The sequence below is a fragment of the Thermomyces dupontii genome, assembly GCF_041956625.1.
Source record: "Thermomyces dupontii strain NRRL 2155 unplaced genomic scaffold VTN31scaffold_5, whole genome shotgun sequence".
Lineage (NCBI taxonomy): Eukaryota > Fungi > Ascomycota > Eurotiomycetes > Eurotiales > Trichocomaceae > Thermomyces > Thermomyces dupontii.
This window is the reverse complement of record NW_027192311.1, coordinates 64,428-79,598: the sequence shown is the minus strand read 5'-3', so window position 1 is coordinate 79,598 and position 15,171 is coordinate 64,428. Positions and strand designations below refer to the sequence as shown.

At 50.9% G+C, this 15,171-nt stretch overlaps 5 protein-coding genes across 5 annotated transcripts; 3 read left to right on the top strand and 2 right to left on the bottom strand.

The window, feature by feature from the left end:
* Positions 1-604: 604 nt before the first annotated feature.
* Positions 605-1,644, bottom strand: VTN31DRAFT_5274 (uncharacterized protein; the record flags this gene model as incomplete). Its single annotated transcript, XM_069405755.1, has 3 exons — positions 605-1,068; positions 1,123-1,418; positions 1,466-1,644. The coding sequence occupies 3 exons, from the start codon at positions 1,642-1,644 to the stop codon at positions 605-607; spliced, it is 939 nt and encodes a 312-aa protein (XP_069259431.1).
* Positions 1,645-2,206: 562 nt separating this feature from the next.
* On the top strand, positions 2,207-3,123 carry VTN31DRAFT_5273 (uncharacterized protein; the record flags this gene model as incomplete). The annotated part of the gene is made up of 3 exons (XM_069405754.1): positions 2,207-2,736; positions 2,810-2,988; positions 3,041-3,123. The coding sequence occupies 3 exons, from the start codon at positions 2,207-2,209 to the stop codon at positions 3,121-3,123; spliced, it is 792 nt and encodes a 263-aa protein (XP_069259430.1).
* A 1,318-nt stretch (positions 3,124-4,441) lies between these two features.
* On the bottom strand, positions 4,442-5,035 carry VTN31DRAFT_5272 (uncharacterized protein; the record flags this gene model as incomplete). Its single annotated transcript, XM_069405753.1, has 1 exon — positions 4,442-5,035. One exon carries the CDS (start codon positions 5,033-5,035, stop codon positions 4,442-4,444), a length of 594 nt encoding a protein of 197 aa, XP_069259429.1.
* A 2,272-nt stretch (positions 5,036-7,307) lies between these two features.
* VTN31DRAFT_5271 (uncharacterized protein) lies at positions 7,308-8,303 on the top strand (the record flags this gene model as incomplete). The annotated part of the gene is made up of 1 exon (XM_069405752.1): positions 7,308-8,303. One exon carries the CDS (start codon positions 7,308-7,310, stop codon positions 8,301-8,303), a length of 996 nt encoding a protein of 331 aa, XP_069259428.1.
* A 34-nt stretch (positions 8,304-8,337) lies between these two features.
* Positions 8,338-9,840, top strand: VTN31DRAFT_5270 (uncharacterized protein; the record flags this gene model as incomplete). The annotated part of the gene is made up of 1 exon (XM_069405751.1): positions 8,338-9,840. The coding sequence occupies one exon, from the start codon at positions 8,338-8,340 to the stop codon at positions 9,838-9,840; it is 1,503 nt and encodes a 500-aa protein (XP_069259427.1).
* Positions 9,841-15,171: the final 5,331 nt, after the last annotated feature.

Below are 15,171 nucleotides of genomic sequence, written 5' to 3'. Positions count from 1 at the left end.
GACCCCCTTGGCCTTCTGTTCGTTCCAAAGGTCAACGATGGCGCACACGTACTGCTCGATTGAGGACACGCTGAGGGTCCGCTTGTCCTGGTCACCCTGCGGCGGGCCTGCACGGGTTGACGCGGACCGGGGCTCACGGTGGAGGATGTGGTTCTGAAGGAAGTGGCACAATTTGTCCTCCGTCACCAGGTCCCCGTCGCGGCAGTGCGGTTGCTGGCTCCAATATTCCTTGCATCCAGCGTGTTCGGCATTTATCTGAAGAAATTTCTGATATCAATAACACACTTTGTCATAGTAAATAGTACCTAGTAAATAACAGTACTTGGGAATAGTTAACCATCACCATAGATTCATGCGAACTTGAAATGCATCAATTTCAATAATAGATAAAGGAATATAACCTCTGATCATGCTGTCCGCTCTGATGCAAGAAAAGCGAACGGACAAAACTCTTTTTCCACCTCTTTATCATCAACGATTCCCATCCATATAATCCATAAGATAGCATAGTAATGTAGAAATCTGAGCAGTCATATCGTCATAGAAAACATTACCGAAGTGTCATCAAGATCTCAGCAAATAAATCTGCATGCATATTTCTCGGTCAAGCGAGACCGGAGAATTCTTGCTGTGCAATGGCACTGTTCACTTGTGGGAGAGCTCCATCAAAACTTGCCAGATTCTGAGCGGCGCCGGCAGTGGCCATCCATTGTTCGTAATTTTCGATGCTCAGGTCAGTAATATCGATGTCCCGAAGTGGTTCATCGAGCTGTATAAAGGCAAGAGCATCATCCGCACTACCTGCTTCGTCGCGCACGGTGAAAACAACGTCTTGCATGGAAGCCTCGCCAGAGCTCTGAGGTGAGACAGCCTCGCTGTCCTCGATGGTCTCAATGGTCTCGGTAGCGCGGCGAGAATGACGACGCTTTTTTTCAGAAGGCTTCCTAGGCGCGTACTGATACCCAGGATATTTCTCAAAGTGCTGGCGCTTCATTTCCTCGGCGAGCTTTCTGAAGTGAGCACGAACTTCCTCTGTTTCATTGTTCCACTGATTGCCAATTGCAACCGCTTGTTACATTAGCACATGTCTTAATCCAGTCATCCAGAGACAATGCTACTTACAGATATCGTTGTTGTGAAAATTCGGATTCGCATCTCTCACGATTGGATGATAGTACTGCCGATAGAGTATGAAGGCGTTTGGAGGACGCGGGATCTTTTCCTTTTTCTCACCCTTCTTGGCAGGGGAGGACTTTTTGTCGGCGTCATGAACGTCGATTATACCCGCTGCATTGATAATCGGAGTGATAACATGCTGGGCTGCATCGGATGCCCCAGAGTATTCGGGACGCTTCGTGAGACGAATGCATCCCATGGAGTCATCCACAAATGCCACGCAATGGCAGCCAAGGAGATCACTGACATGATGTGAGTGAATAATCAGGATAGAAGGGCCAATACTTACGCTAAACGAGACTTGATCACCTCAAGATTCTGTGGCCCTATGAACTTTGTGATGTCCACCGGCAGGAGCACTTCGTTGTTGGTGGAGCTGAGATGACGAAGGGCATCCTGCCAAAGCACTTCGGTTGCGTGCTTGACGTGAGGAGAGCTGTAGTCTGTACCTGGAGTGGGCGAAGCCATTTCCACAGACCACAGTCTCCCGATGGCTAGAAATCGAAGCGTTGTCGGGTTCCCTCAACGTAGAATGATGAGATGGAGGATGAAAGAAGCGTAAAGGGACAATCGGGCAGTCGAAACTAGGTTGAAGAAAAAGTCAGTCAAATCAATGAAATAATGATTTAGATCAGATGATAGAGATGTGAAATTTGGAAGTGAAGATCGAGCTAAGTAATGAGATGTGACTTTTGTCGCGTTGATCTGTGATGATTCTTTGTTGACCTCCAAAACAAGTGGATTCACTACTCCACCGTATTCTGAACGAAAATACTTGTAACTTTCTGAGCCATATGTGAACAGATATTTGGGCTGAGGTGCACGATCGACAAGATGAAACTGATTTCGCCAACTTTCTCTCCCTGAAAGATTCCTTCCTTTTCCTTCCTGCCTGGTCAGTCGACTTTTCAACCTCCCACTCCCATCGTCCTAGTGCTTACATCTAGACCTCCCACGTCTGGTCTCTTCCAAGTCTCTGATTCTCTCTCTGATTCTCTTGCCCTTCGCTCTCTGCTACGATCTCGAAGGTATGGAGATGTTCCAACCTTCGGCCTTCCAGTCGGCCCTGGAAGATCCCCGTAAAACCCTTCTCGTCTGGATCCGTTCCATTTCCCAGAATCGGGATCTGGATGGACAGAAGAGGATGAAGGCGCTTTACATTCTCTCCTCGTTCGAGCAGCATGGCAACGTCTGGCGTCTCATGGCCCAGTCGCTTGCCTTGGCTCGTGGGGAGCTCAGCGCACCTCACTCCATCAGTCACATTCTTGGGTCCTACAGCGGTCCTGGGACACTTGTGTATCGCTGCAGCCCGACCATTGAAAACATCATCAACAACTTCGATGTTAACCCCGACATGGGTGACTTCCAGTGTCAGCCGGTGGAACTGTTCAACGTTATTCCACTTTCCTTCGAAGAGGATCTCGATGGCGAAACTCGCTTCAAGATGCATCTCAAGGTTCTTGAGTACGAGGCGCTGGCGACATCTCGGCTTGTAGAGTACGCCAAGCGTTACGGCTACCACTACATTTTTCGTGCTGGCCTTCGGCAATACTATTTGACGTGAGCAATCTATGCACTCTATTCCTCCAGAAACAACGTAAAAACACATGCTGACAGTGCTGGAACCATAAAGAAAACTCGTCTGTGATTTCCACTCCTTTATCAGGAAGGACGTTCGGGGCGAAGCGTTTCAAAAGTTCGCCCAGGCTGTAATTCTTGACGCCCTCAACGACAAACCCAACCTGAATCAGGAAGAATTACAGACCCTCGTTGACAATGCGAATGCGTATCCATACGATATTCTCCGTACTCGTGAGTGACTCCAATCTTCAGAATTCAAGGAACTTCAAGTTAACAGACACAGGGAACTGGATTGTCTCGGGCCGGCCTGCATACTATGCTATGAAAGCATGCATCCGTGTTATGGACATTGTGGCTGGAGCTTGATCTGTTCTTCTACATTCATCGACTACGCCTTGCAATGTTGGCCTTGCAACGTTATCTGAGTACAGTGCCCAGTGTGCAGGCGCAGTCTGATGAAAGGATGAGAAACATATCTCTGATTCCGCTCTCCTTCTCTTTCGCCTGGTTCTCATGCAGCATCGCACTTGATTCCTCCATTGCCCGGCGCAATCTACCACTTGCTATTGCACTGCCGTTTTCATCCTCCGTTCTCATTTTCTATTCAGCGTATGAGCAGCATTACATGACGGATGATGGCCAGATAATTCAAGAAGAGTCTCAACACAATGGACAGACGGCATTCATGACTGGCGCATGACCTGATTCGAGCTGGTTCGGACTGGGCCCACTGCAACCCGTCTGTTACACTGTTTCTATCTACAAGTTCTCCGCACCGGAGAACCGTTCAGTTTCTTTGCGTTTGTGCTTTGTTTTCACTGTCACACGTAATTGTGCTGAGGTTCAAGCTTAGGTAGTATACTTAATACACATATTGTTATCAATTCTTTGATACATTGTAGGAGCCATCGGGCCGAAAGAGCCCGAAGATCCGTCTGATCGAGGTTAAGCATGTCGTTCGGATAAACTTCAAGCTTTTTGGTCCCTTAGCCGCGGATGGATGGATCCCGACCCGCTTTACTCCGTACTTTTCCCCAATTCCCCCCCCCCCCCCCCACCACGTTCCTCCCGCTTTGAGCTTGGCGCTTTGGTTAACTGGCAAAATTTGGCAATTAGCATTGCTGGAACTGTCCGCTTGCATTGACATTTAAGATATGTAATAGATAATCCGGAATCGATTTGGCTGAGTTCGCGCCTGGGTTCACGGATTTTGTATGGAGGTGAGAGTGGGTCCTTTGTTATGGGCAAAATACCTGGCATTGGGTTTGGCGTTCGCGCTAGTAATGGCCTCTTTACGTAAGCGGTTTTCTGCCGCCTTGGTCCAAGCACGCTCCAAGTCCCTCCAAGTCCCATACGAAGATGAGTACATAGTACAGTAGCGTCGACAGAGTAAACGTGCTGTGAACTTGCCGCACCCCCCTCCATTCGATCCAGCTGCATCATATCATTCATCGCCAATCTAGCCTTGTACGGAGTAGACAGCATAGTACTTAGTAAAGCAGAGGAACCACGATGCTACGGAGTACTTTGGGATCAAATAGTACTCCAGTAGTAGGTTATGTCCGTACGGAAGAGTACGATTCTTGGCCAGTTACCGCTCACAACTGAAGGTACTAGCATTCACAAAGTAAGCAACAGTGCAACGAACTGAATAGACAACACAAACAAGCAAAACATTGATCATTCAGGACCGCTCCCCCTTTCGCAAGACTTCCGACAGCTTGTGAAGGGACATGTTCCCTCGGACCCGTATCTGCTCCAGTTCTTCCACGGCGGCTCGGATTGGCATGCCCTTACGGCACCGCTCCTGAATCGCATCGATGATTCTCTTCCGGCGGTGGAAGAACATGCGCTCGTTGTGCTCTCGCCGCCACTCGGACCCATGTTGGCTCTCGAGCACCTGAACTGGCGGGTTCCCATGCAGACCCTCAGTCCACTCCCGCCAGAGATCGGGGACGGGTTTGACCTCCCGGGACATGGTATATGCCGGGCGACCTGGAGTGCCGCGCCCCTGCTGCTGCACTCCTCCCTGGGCATGACGGGGATCACCCGGGGCCGGGTTGGGTCCCAACTCTGCGGCGACAGTGGCTGGCCAGGATGACGCAGGCTCGCTCCGGGGGCGTTGCTCAGTGGCAGAAGGCGGTGCGTTCCCGCTTGCGCCTCCGAGCTGGCGTTGGAGCGCAGCGATCTGCATCTGGATCCCGGCCTCGCGCTCCCGCTGATCCGCGGCGAACTGCTGCATCAGGGTCGCCTGGTTTTGGGCGACCTGCGAGACCATCCGGGTCAACAGACCCAGTTGCTCGGCGAGCGCCGGGACCACCTGCCGGAGCTGGACCTCTAGCGGCGGGCGCTCCTCCTGCAGGCACTGCTTCACTTGCGCCGCGAACTGTTCGTACTCCGGCCGATGGAAGACCGGATCGGTCCACACGACATGCCCGGGAAACTCCTCGCGGAGGATGACCGAGTCCTGCAGAATGATTTCTCGAACTGACGCAGGAGGTTCAAGAAAGCAGGACCGGTCACCTCATTTCGCGTTGGGGGCCCGTACCGCGCCAGCATCACAGGATCCACCTGCGGAATCGGCTGGTCCGGAGGCGCGTCCGGCCGGAACCAGGCCATCCATTCATCCACCCACGGCCAGATGGCCCGGGTGAGCGACTCCGGCGGGGTGACTTGGGCCCGCGGCAGGTAGTACGTGCCCCGTTGCTGGAAGCCGGCCATTGCCCGCATGAAGGGGCGCGGCAGGGCATCCAGGTAACAATTTGTCAGGGCGTCCTGATTCCATTGACCTGCGCGGCAGATCTGCTCCACTTCGACTCCCTCCAGCTCCGCATGCTGAGCGCCTTGACCCCGCCCCAGGTGGGTGATCTTCTGGGGTGCCAGGCCGATGGCGCGGAAGACGTCGGCGAGCCAGCAACGCTCGGTGACGTAGGAGAGTTGCTGGGTGACGTCTCGTCCGCGGAGCCCCGGGCTTTCGCCTGCGGGCCTCGTCTCGCTGCCAGCCCGTCCAGCAGAATCGAACCAGCTCGGCGATCTTATCGACGGAATACCCGTCGGCGATGGTGCCGGCGGCGCGGTCGAGACACATTCTCTTCTTGCGCTGGCTCTCCTGCTGCCGGCGGCCCCTCAGCAGCGAGAGGATCCCCTCCCCGCGCGGGTTGTCAAGTGGGTTGACCCCCTTGGCCTTCTGTTCGTTCCAAAGGTCAACGATGGCGCACACGTACTGCTCGATTGAGGACACGCTGAGGGTCCGCTTGTCCTGGTCACCCTGCGGCGGGCCTGCACGGGTTGACGCGGACCGGGGCTCACGGTGGAGGATGTGGTTCTGAAGGAAGTGGCACAATTTGTCCTCCGTCACCAGGTCCCCGTCGCGGCAGTGCGGTTGCTGGCTCCAATATTCCTTGCATCCAGTCAGTCTGATGATCAGAGCCGCCTCCCTTTCTCCGGTGTTCCCGGAATTCGGGGGCACTCACGGTCCACTCCTTCTGCTTGCTTCTGTAAGCGCGGTCCGTGGATTTAGGGCGCCATCTACGCTGGTACTCGTGCGCCCTCCGACCGGATCCACGCAACAATTCCTCGAAATCGGACTCTACACCCTCCTGGCCAGTTTCCTGGAACAGAGGGGTATCAAGGGACTGCTGGTCCGAGCCCTCTTGCGGAGAGAACATGGCGGGCGAAAAAAAAAAACAAGTTCAAGCTGCTACGATAGTAGAACGGAGATGAACGGATGGGACGTTGATGAAAGAAGATAGATAGCTTAGCAGGAAGTCGAGATTTGAAAAGGGAAAAACAACGGCACAGTCTCATCGAGGCCCCCTACCTCCCCCTATATATATTTGAAGCTCAAGTACAAAAGTGAACCGGCCTTTTTCATTTCTTAGGGCTTTTGTCCAGTGCGCGATTCGCATCCAGGAGCTTACATAAGGCCTCTGTTTCACCGATCCCATCGACCGCCGGCCCTTTTCGCAGGGCCTTTCTGTCCCAATACCAGTGAATTTACCGCTAAAATCGCTCTAATATCATCCGGATCCACTGAACTTGAACTCTATTTTTTCTTGTGTTATGGGCTTTTATCACGAGAACTCGGGTGGGGCGAACCTGTATAAGTGCCCGCATAATCATGAACTCAGCCGGGTTCTGATTCTGCTTACTAATACATTTCCATACATATGATTGGCTGAAAGTACCAGGTTTGTGGGGCTTGTCCACGTGAGCCAGCTCGAGTGCCATCCTCATGGCCGGCTAGGTACAGGTGCCACTGGACATGCCTGCCTACCTCCCTCACGATTCATCAAGATTCCTGGTCGTCTTCACGAATGCAGGCATATCATAGCATTGTGAGCCGAATCTGTGCACGAGGAGCATAATTTCTACATTTCAGACCCTTGACGTCCTTTTCCATGACGGAGTTTCGAAGTTTTGTTCATGATCTGATAGCATCGACGAAGAAATCGCTGAAAGCGTTGTTGGGCATCCCAAAATCTGGCACCTTGGAATCCTGGCCTGTTAGGATTCCCATGATTCCGTGGACCACGCTACAGGAGAACCATATGAACAGCGAACCTCGATGGAGCTTCTTGAAAGACGACCGCACAACCTGGCCGGTTAACGGCGAACGATGGATGCTGCAGCGGATAGAGAACGAGCGACAATTACGGCAGCGTTTCATGCGTGATGGAGTATTTGATAACGAGAAAATTGAGCAATACTTTGTTGACATTTCCCGGTTCAAAGAGCAACTAGCGATTTGCACGCTTGTCACCGCTGGCATACCGCTGCGTCCGTCGGAGCTATTCACCTTACAACACGAGAACCTCTCATCGAATATCCGGCGTAACATATTCATCGAAGACGGAATGGTGGCATTAGTCACCGGGTTCAACGATATCACCGAGACCAAGCTTATCGTCCGTTTCCTTCCACGCGAGGTCGGAGAGTTAGTGATTTGGTACTTATGGCTGGTACTGCCGTTTGTGCGGCACCTGTCTCTGTGGCAATCAAATCAGGCTCCTAGTGGGCGTCTAGACAGCCGTCGGCGTTGTGTATTACCCTTCAATAAGGACGCATGCCTGTGGGGTCCAGATCCAGGAATAGGACAAGAATGGACGTACAGTCGGCTCAACAGAGTCCTCGAGCGGGAGACGGAGGCGAGGCTGGAGTACGCATTGGACATCGCGTCCTACAATGATATCGCAGTGGGAATTAGCCGGCGGTTACTGGAACGATCCAACGCCTTTCCGAATTACTTCCGCGCCGACCAGCGACGCAAGCTTGACTTGATGGATGAGAATGCTGAGGATTACGATGACATCGACTTTGAGGAATGGATGGACATACTGTACGATTGGGATCGCGAAACTGAAACAGCCGGCATGGCGTATGCATGTGAAATATCCGAGCGGCCCAATTCTGCCTCTGATTTGCGAGCCAAATTCCGTGCGTGCAGTACCGACTGGCACCGGCGTCTCGGACTCGAGTCTTGCGGCCGAGCGCCGTCCCTGCTCGGCAAACGCGTCGGAGCGCCGTCCAGAGGAGATGGTGACTGAAGTCCAGATGGCACGCAAACGCCAACTGCAGGCGATGGACATGGAGTCAGCACTGCGGGAAATGACTGGGGATGCGGAAATGCAGTTTCGCGGCGTGCAGGCTGAAGCCATCAGGGCGATTCAGGACAATCAGAGCCCAATGGTGGCCGTCATGGCGTCGGGCAGAGGCAAGAGTATGCTGTTCTTACTACCAGCATGGGTAGCGCCGGAGGGAACCACCGTTGTTGTCGTACCGCTGCTTGAACTACGGCAGTCCGTAGTGCAGCGCTCCCGACGATATGGAATCGAGTGTGCTTTGTGGGAGAGTGGGCGAGCCCCGGAAGACGCGTCCATCGTCTTGGTGACGTCCGACTCTGCAGCCACTCCCGAATTTCAGTCATTTCTAGATCGTCTTCGCGAGACGGGACGCCTGGACCGGATCGTGGTGGACGAATGTCACGCGATTCTGGATGATCGGAATAATTTCCGGAAGCAGCTGCTTGCGTGGCTCAAGCGATTTACCCAGGCGCGGACGCAGTTGGTTTTGCTCACAGCGACGCTGCCACCCTCGTTGGAAGGCGATCTGTGTAAGGCTATTCATCATCCCCGGCATCTCGTGCACATCTTCCGAGAACAAACTAATCGCCCCATGGTTGCATACTGCGCATGGAGTCCGCCGAAGCTATCGGAATTTGGTCTCATCGGATGGAATCCATGGTTCGAAAGTCGACATATCGTCGAGTTCATCCAAGAGAGAATCCGACGCGCAGGGAATGGTCGAGTCATCGTGTACGCCAATCTTGGCGATCAGGTGCGGGCAATCGCGCAGAAGCTGGGCTGTGAGGCTTTCCTCCGGGACGATGCCGATGATCCTGGCGCTTTGAGTCGATTTATTGATGGGACCACGCGCGTGCTTGCCGCGAGAAGTGGCGTGAACATAGGCGTGGACGTCTCGGACATTCGTTGCGTCATCCACATCGGCACTCCGCGGTCACTGCTCGTTTACGCCGAGGAGATTGCGCGCGCTGGCCGTGATGGGAAACGCAGCGAGGCCATCATCGTCCGCCGGCCTGATAACCTAAATCAATCCTTGTCGTGGATGCTCGAGGAAGTTTGCAACGCGACCGCCGAGGATATGAGGCTTGTCGAAAACTACATGGATGGGGGCGGGCCATTTTGTCTGCGCTCGATGCTCGTTGAATACCTCGACGGAATCAAGCATAGGTATTGTTTGCCACGCGACGAAGCTTTGTGTCAGGGCTGCGATAATAATCGGTGGATTACATATGATAACGAGCTGTCGGTGTCTGAGGCCTGTTCATCATGTGCGTCGGACAAACCAGAGGAACGGGTGGAAATGGATCATGAAGAGATGGAACGACGCAACGCTTGCAGACTTCGTGACATGTTGGACACACTGGACGCTCGGTCGCGGCAGCGAGGCCGTAGCTCCAGCGTCGATTCCAGCGAGTCGGCGATGAGCACCACGTTTATTCTGTCGCAAGTAGGGTACCTGACCGGCGACGGTTTCGACTCGGGTGCAAGTGACATTAAATGATTCCTAACGTAGCCGGAGGTCTACTATGGGTCCAATCCGTGCTTTGTACTAATTCGCATTGTTCAGCGCTCTATCGGTGCTCGTTGATGGATGAGCACGAGATGACTAAACTTCGGGTGAGATTCTTGATCGTGTAGAATCAGCGTCTCAACCTTTGTGTTGAGTTATGGCAGGTTATGCAGCATGGCACAAGCCTCCGAGGGAATAGATGCCGATAGTAAGACTGATGGCAATTTCTTTTGCTTGCCCAACTATGTGGGTGGGAGTGACCTCAATATGTACATCGTTTTGACAAACGAAACGCAAGAGACAAAAGGAATGACGAACAACAAAGTGGGAACCTAAGGTACCCAAAGAGCGACTGCGATTCATCAGATAATCAACACTTTGCACCTTTGCATTAAATTCAATGAAACTTCCTATTATTGTGTTGTTTTTGTCCTTTGAGGAAAAAAAAAAAGCCGTTTCCCTACTCGTACAAAGTACAAACCATGTCGAAGAACGTATCAAATGAAAGTTTGAATGTCAAATCTTGAATTTATAGAATCATTCAAGTCGCTTACTCGCTATTCAAGCAGGGAATGGCTTCAAGACGGTTCTCGTAATCCGCGTTCAAAATTCTCAGAGGAAAAAAACACGTCGTATGTCGTATGGTAACTAGTATCTACTACTACTTTCTATGATCGAGGGAGGAGGGAAAACCTGTCAGGTAGATTCTACGCCAGTTGACGACAGAGCAATCTTGATCTCACTTCGGTAATGCAGTACCTGGTACTTAGGGGTAGGTAGTAGTACTCGTATGATTATTGTGAGTAGCTGATTGCAACACGCGCTTGCGGAACGTACTATTTTCCGCCCGTACCTACAGACCTAATGTTCAAGGACGGTTGGTTGACCAACCCCAGGAAATCTCTAGGGTGTCTTTTCACTCGACAATTTGCAGTTCGCTACTCTCGACAGAATGATAGGATCTCGAGGGAGGACTTCGAATGCGACTTGGTCAAAAATGCAGAGGGTGAAAGTCGGAAGAAAAACAAACATCAAAGCGTGTTTTTACGCGTACGTGTCCAGAGGCGTGCACGACGCGACGATTGGTCTGCCAATCGTGTCATAGGCGTGTAATCGTCGGAACTAAATCTGCGGGTGTAATCGTCGGAACTAATTTTATGAAAGTCACGTGATTGTCACGTGATTCATAAATTTAGTTCCGACGATTACACGCCTATCCTTGAAGTAGGCCTAACCTCGGGTTGTACATAGGGGCCGCAGTTGTGGGTGGAAACGACTTACCGCTCCCACTTTGGATGCATTCATGCGCCTTGCTTCCGAGATGCAAAATCCAACAAATCATTGGCAGTTGGTGACGGATACCGCAGGGCCTGCGATGTTCCCTTCTCTGCCAGCGATTTCCTTCATTTCGGATACACCTTCGGGCTGGTGTACGAAAATGACGAGGGTCGCCCTTTTGCCAGCAATATGATTGTCAGAGCGACGGGCAATCTTCTCGTCCATCATGATATGGTGATATCCGACCCGTCGATTCCTCCGAACTCCGGTGTCGGACGAACAATCGGGTAGGGAGCGGTCGACGATGTTACCCTTGCTCACAGTTTCGGCGTTTAATTTGGAGCCGTTCCCTGATGAGCAGCACGCACATCCTAGAGAGGTTCAGCAAGAAAGTTTGAGCAATTCCTGAGCAGTTACCAATTTATACCTATAAGGTGCCAAGACACCGTGTGCACAGGGACAGTCAATGTACACCTGCAGAAAAAAAGTTTCTGACTGTACGGAGTACAAAATATTTGAAATCGAATGCACCGTCCATAACAGTTGAAATACATCGTATCAAACATTACTGTTGATAAAAATGCATATGGATTACATGTACCGAAATTTATCTGCTTACATCAAGCTACTGTGTTGATGTTCTGCCCGCACGAATCTTATCGTGTGTCTTAAAAAATTGTACGGAGCACCAAGGCAATAACGCGTTGTTATGTCAACGGCCCTGCTTGCGTTGGCTCGTTCGCGGCCGGAGAGGATTCTGGGCGTTTTTTCGACTGGTCTGGGAAGGTTCTCGCGCGGCCCGCGGTCTCAAAGCTGGTCTGAGGCCGAGGACAATTTAGCGGCCCCCCGACCGTTCCGGCGGTGCTGACGGAAGTGTTGTTGCAACGTCAACCTTGCGTCTCCTCCCCACGCTGCTGGTTCAGGGCAATTCGCTGAGCCTTTTTCACCTCCCTCGGTTGTCTTCGGGTCCGGATCTCTTCTTCACGCAACAGATTTGCTCCTATTTGTCCCAAGATTCAAAGTTCCTCTCCGAACACGCGTCGACTGGCCTGTTCCTCCCGTTTATCCCGACGTTCTTGCTCCATCCGACTTCTCTCCGCTTCTGCTTCTTCAAAGGCTTCCGTCGCCTCCCCAACTTCTCGCTCAGAGAAAAATTGGCCCTCTCCGATCTGGTCCTTGTCGATCAGGCCCAACAACTTCCTTCGCTTGGTTTTATCGACTTTTTTTGTTGAGAGTTTGGTCGAGATTCTCGTATCGTATCTTTATGAGATCTCGGTCGAACGCAGCGTCCAAGGCATCTCTGAGAATCTGCTCAATGTCCGGACGCAGTCCACCAGCTCAAACCTGTTCTTGATTTTTCCGCGATGTCTGTCAGCTGACGCTTCCTATCTATCGGCTTTACGTAGACGCTGCGGATTTGGTCCTCGTATCGCTTGATGAACTGTGATACCCAGCGCCCTCCAGCTCCTGTCTTCGTCGTGTTCGCAACTATTGATTACTCAATGCGAGGGAAGGAACCAGATACCGGTGAGGAACTTGATTTCCTCTCTCCTGCGCATTCTTAAGCTTCTTGTGGTCTAGCTCAGTTGCACACTGACGCGAGTTCGCCTTCCCTTTATGCCTCATAAGGGTTGTTCGCTCAATCCCATACTTCCTGGCCGTTGCCGAATAGTTCGGTTTTCCTGGATCGAGAGCTCCGAAAGAGCCGCAGAAAGATCGGATTCATTCACCATCTCTGCAACTTTCGGTCGAATTGTTGACAACTTGACAGGAGTAAGTTGGTATGAAGCAGTAATGAACAGGGGATGGTGGTAATGTTACGCGTTACAAGACGTCAAGTAGTTCGAAAAATAACTAGACTAAAAGCCGTGCATTGACTGTCCCTGTGCACACGACCCGCGTAAACTGACTATAGATTTTGCGTGCCTTGACCATCACTAGCCATTTTTGTATTAGTTGAGTTTAGTTGCATTTTAGCGCCTTTTACGTGCCCTACCCACGATTGCAATTTCGTTTCGAAATACTCCGTATGTTCAATAATAAGTACCTGAGTTGTACGGAGCTCTGTGGACGGAGTAATGAGTACGAGTACTAGAAGACACCGTAGACTAGGATTCTGTCAGATATCAGACTTGGAGACTGGTAGCTCAGCTGCCTTAGCAGCATTGACTCGGTCTATGTATAAGGTAGTCCATATGCAGGCCGGTATTCTGCTTTTGTGCGGAGCATGAAGTACTCCGTACTCATTGTTCGCTTGTATTTTATCAAACATACGGAAGATTTTGAGACGAAATTGCAATCGTCGGTAGGGCACGTAAAAGGCGCTAAAATGCAACTAAACTCAACTAATACAAAAATGGTTAGTGATGGTCAAGGCACGCAAAATCTATAGTCAGTTTACGCAGGTCGCTGTGCACACGGTGTCTTGGCACCTTAATGGTTTTTGTCCAAATATAGTTTAGTGCAGCTAACCCTTAAGAGTAGCGTGAACCCTTTAGCATCGCGCTAAAATCAAGGGGAGTGATTATGTAATGCGATCAGCCATCTGTAGCTTGGAGTACTCCGTACGGAGTACATCTTTCCAGTCACTTTACTTGCTCACATGCACTTGTACAATTATCATTCATTGTCTTTGACCACATCATATCTTCACACACAAAGACATATTAGTTGAGGAGTCCGTCGAATATAGACTGAGTTGGCACTAATAAATCTATAATTTCAATCGAAAACAAGACATAGGAGTCGAGGAGAAAGCTGCAGGGATTTAATCGACGAAAGTCTCTGTCAGGGGTGTCTGGTGCGCTATTCCCTTTTGGAAATTGCTTTTTGCTCGCGGGCAGAGCAATTGTTGATTCACTCGATCGCAACTTAGCCTCTTTAGGCTTAGTCAGAGTCCACTTGGTCCCAAAGTTTAAGGTCCACATAAATTGCTTTGTGGGTTCCGGTTGTCCCATGGCACTAAGCCTATTTAGGGCGACTATACCTAAAAGATAAACTGCTAATTGATCTGTTTTTCTTGCTGAACCTCTCTACTCCGTACTATTTAGTATTTTTGATTTGGACGTCCAGGTCCCATTCACCGACCGGGACCTTGACATTTTTTCATTCGCATCTGTAGCATCCGTTTTGAGGGAAAATTCAAGCAAGAACCAGGAGGCTGAGAGTAATATGACTCAAGAATATGTGATGAAAGTTTGAAGAGCTAGTGATGTTGTCCTGGTGGTGATTCTCAGCATGCGGACGCACTGCGGTGTGAACTATTGTATAGGGCTAAAAGGAATTCTGCGCTAGAGGGGGGCCCTTTGGGAATAAACTGCTTTCCGATCTGTTACGGCGATCATAAATCACACGCTGTGGGGAGGGGCCCCGGAAGAACTTAGTACAGAAGGTCCGAGCACTCCGTATATATGAGTAAGTTAGTCGAGTACAGGCTATCCTCGTTATAACGACTCCGTTTTTTACGAATTCCTCCATATGCCGAACCGAACAGCTTGCCAAAATTGAAATCCCATACAAATTAACGAATTTCCTGCTTAGTACGATTAACGACCCTTTTTTCGAGATTCGTTGTAGAGATTCTGCTTACTAATACATTTCCATACATATGATTGGCTGAAAGTACCAGGTTTGTGGGGCTTGTCCACGTGAGCCAGCTCGAGTGCCATCCTCATGGCCGGCTAGGTACAGGTGCCACTGGACATGCCTGCCTACCTCCCTCACGATTCATCAAGATTCCTGGTCGTCTTCACGAATGCAGGCATATCATAGCATTGTGAGCCAAATCTGTGCACGAGGAGCATAATTTCTACATTTCAGACCCTTGACGTCCACAAGTTCCTCAGCTTCGTCACTGGAACGGTTGATAGACATGGCCCAGTACCCTCGAAACAGACGAAGAGACTCAAAGCAAGCAATAAAATGCAGACTGGCATGCAATGATTCATCTCCTGAGGCAAACCCTGGAATCCTGGACATACCGAATTCCTCCTTATTACGAATAGACCCCCTTTCCAAAAATCATTCGTTATAAACAGGATTTAC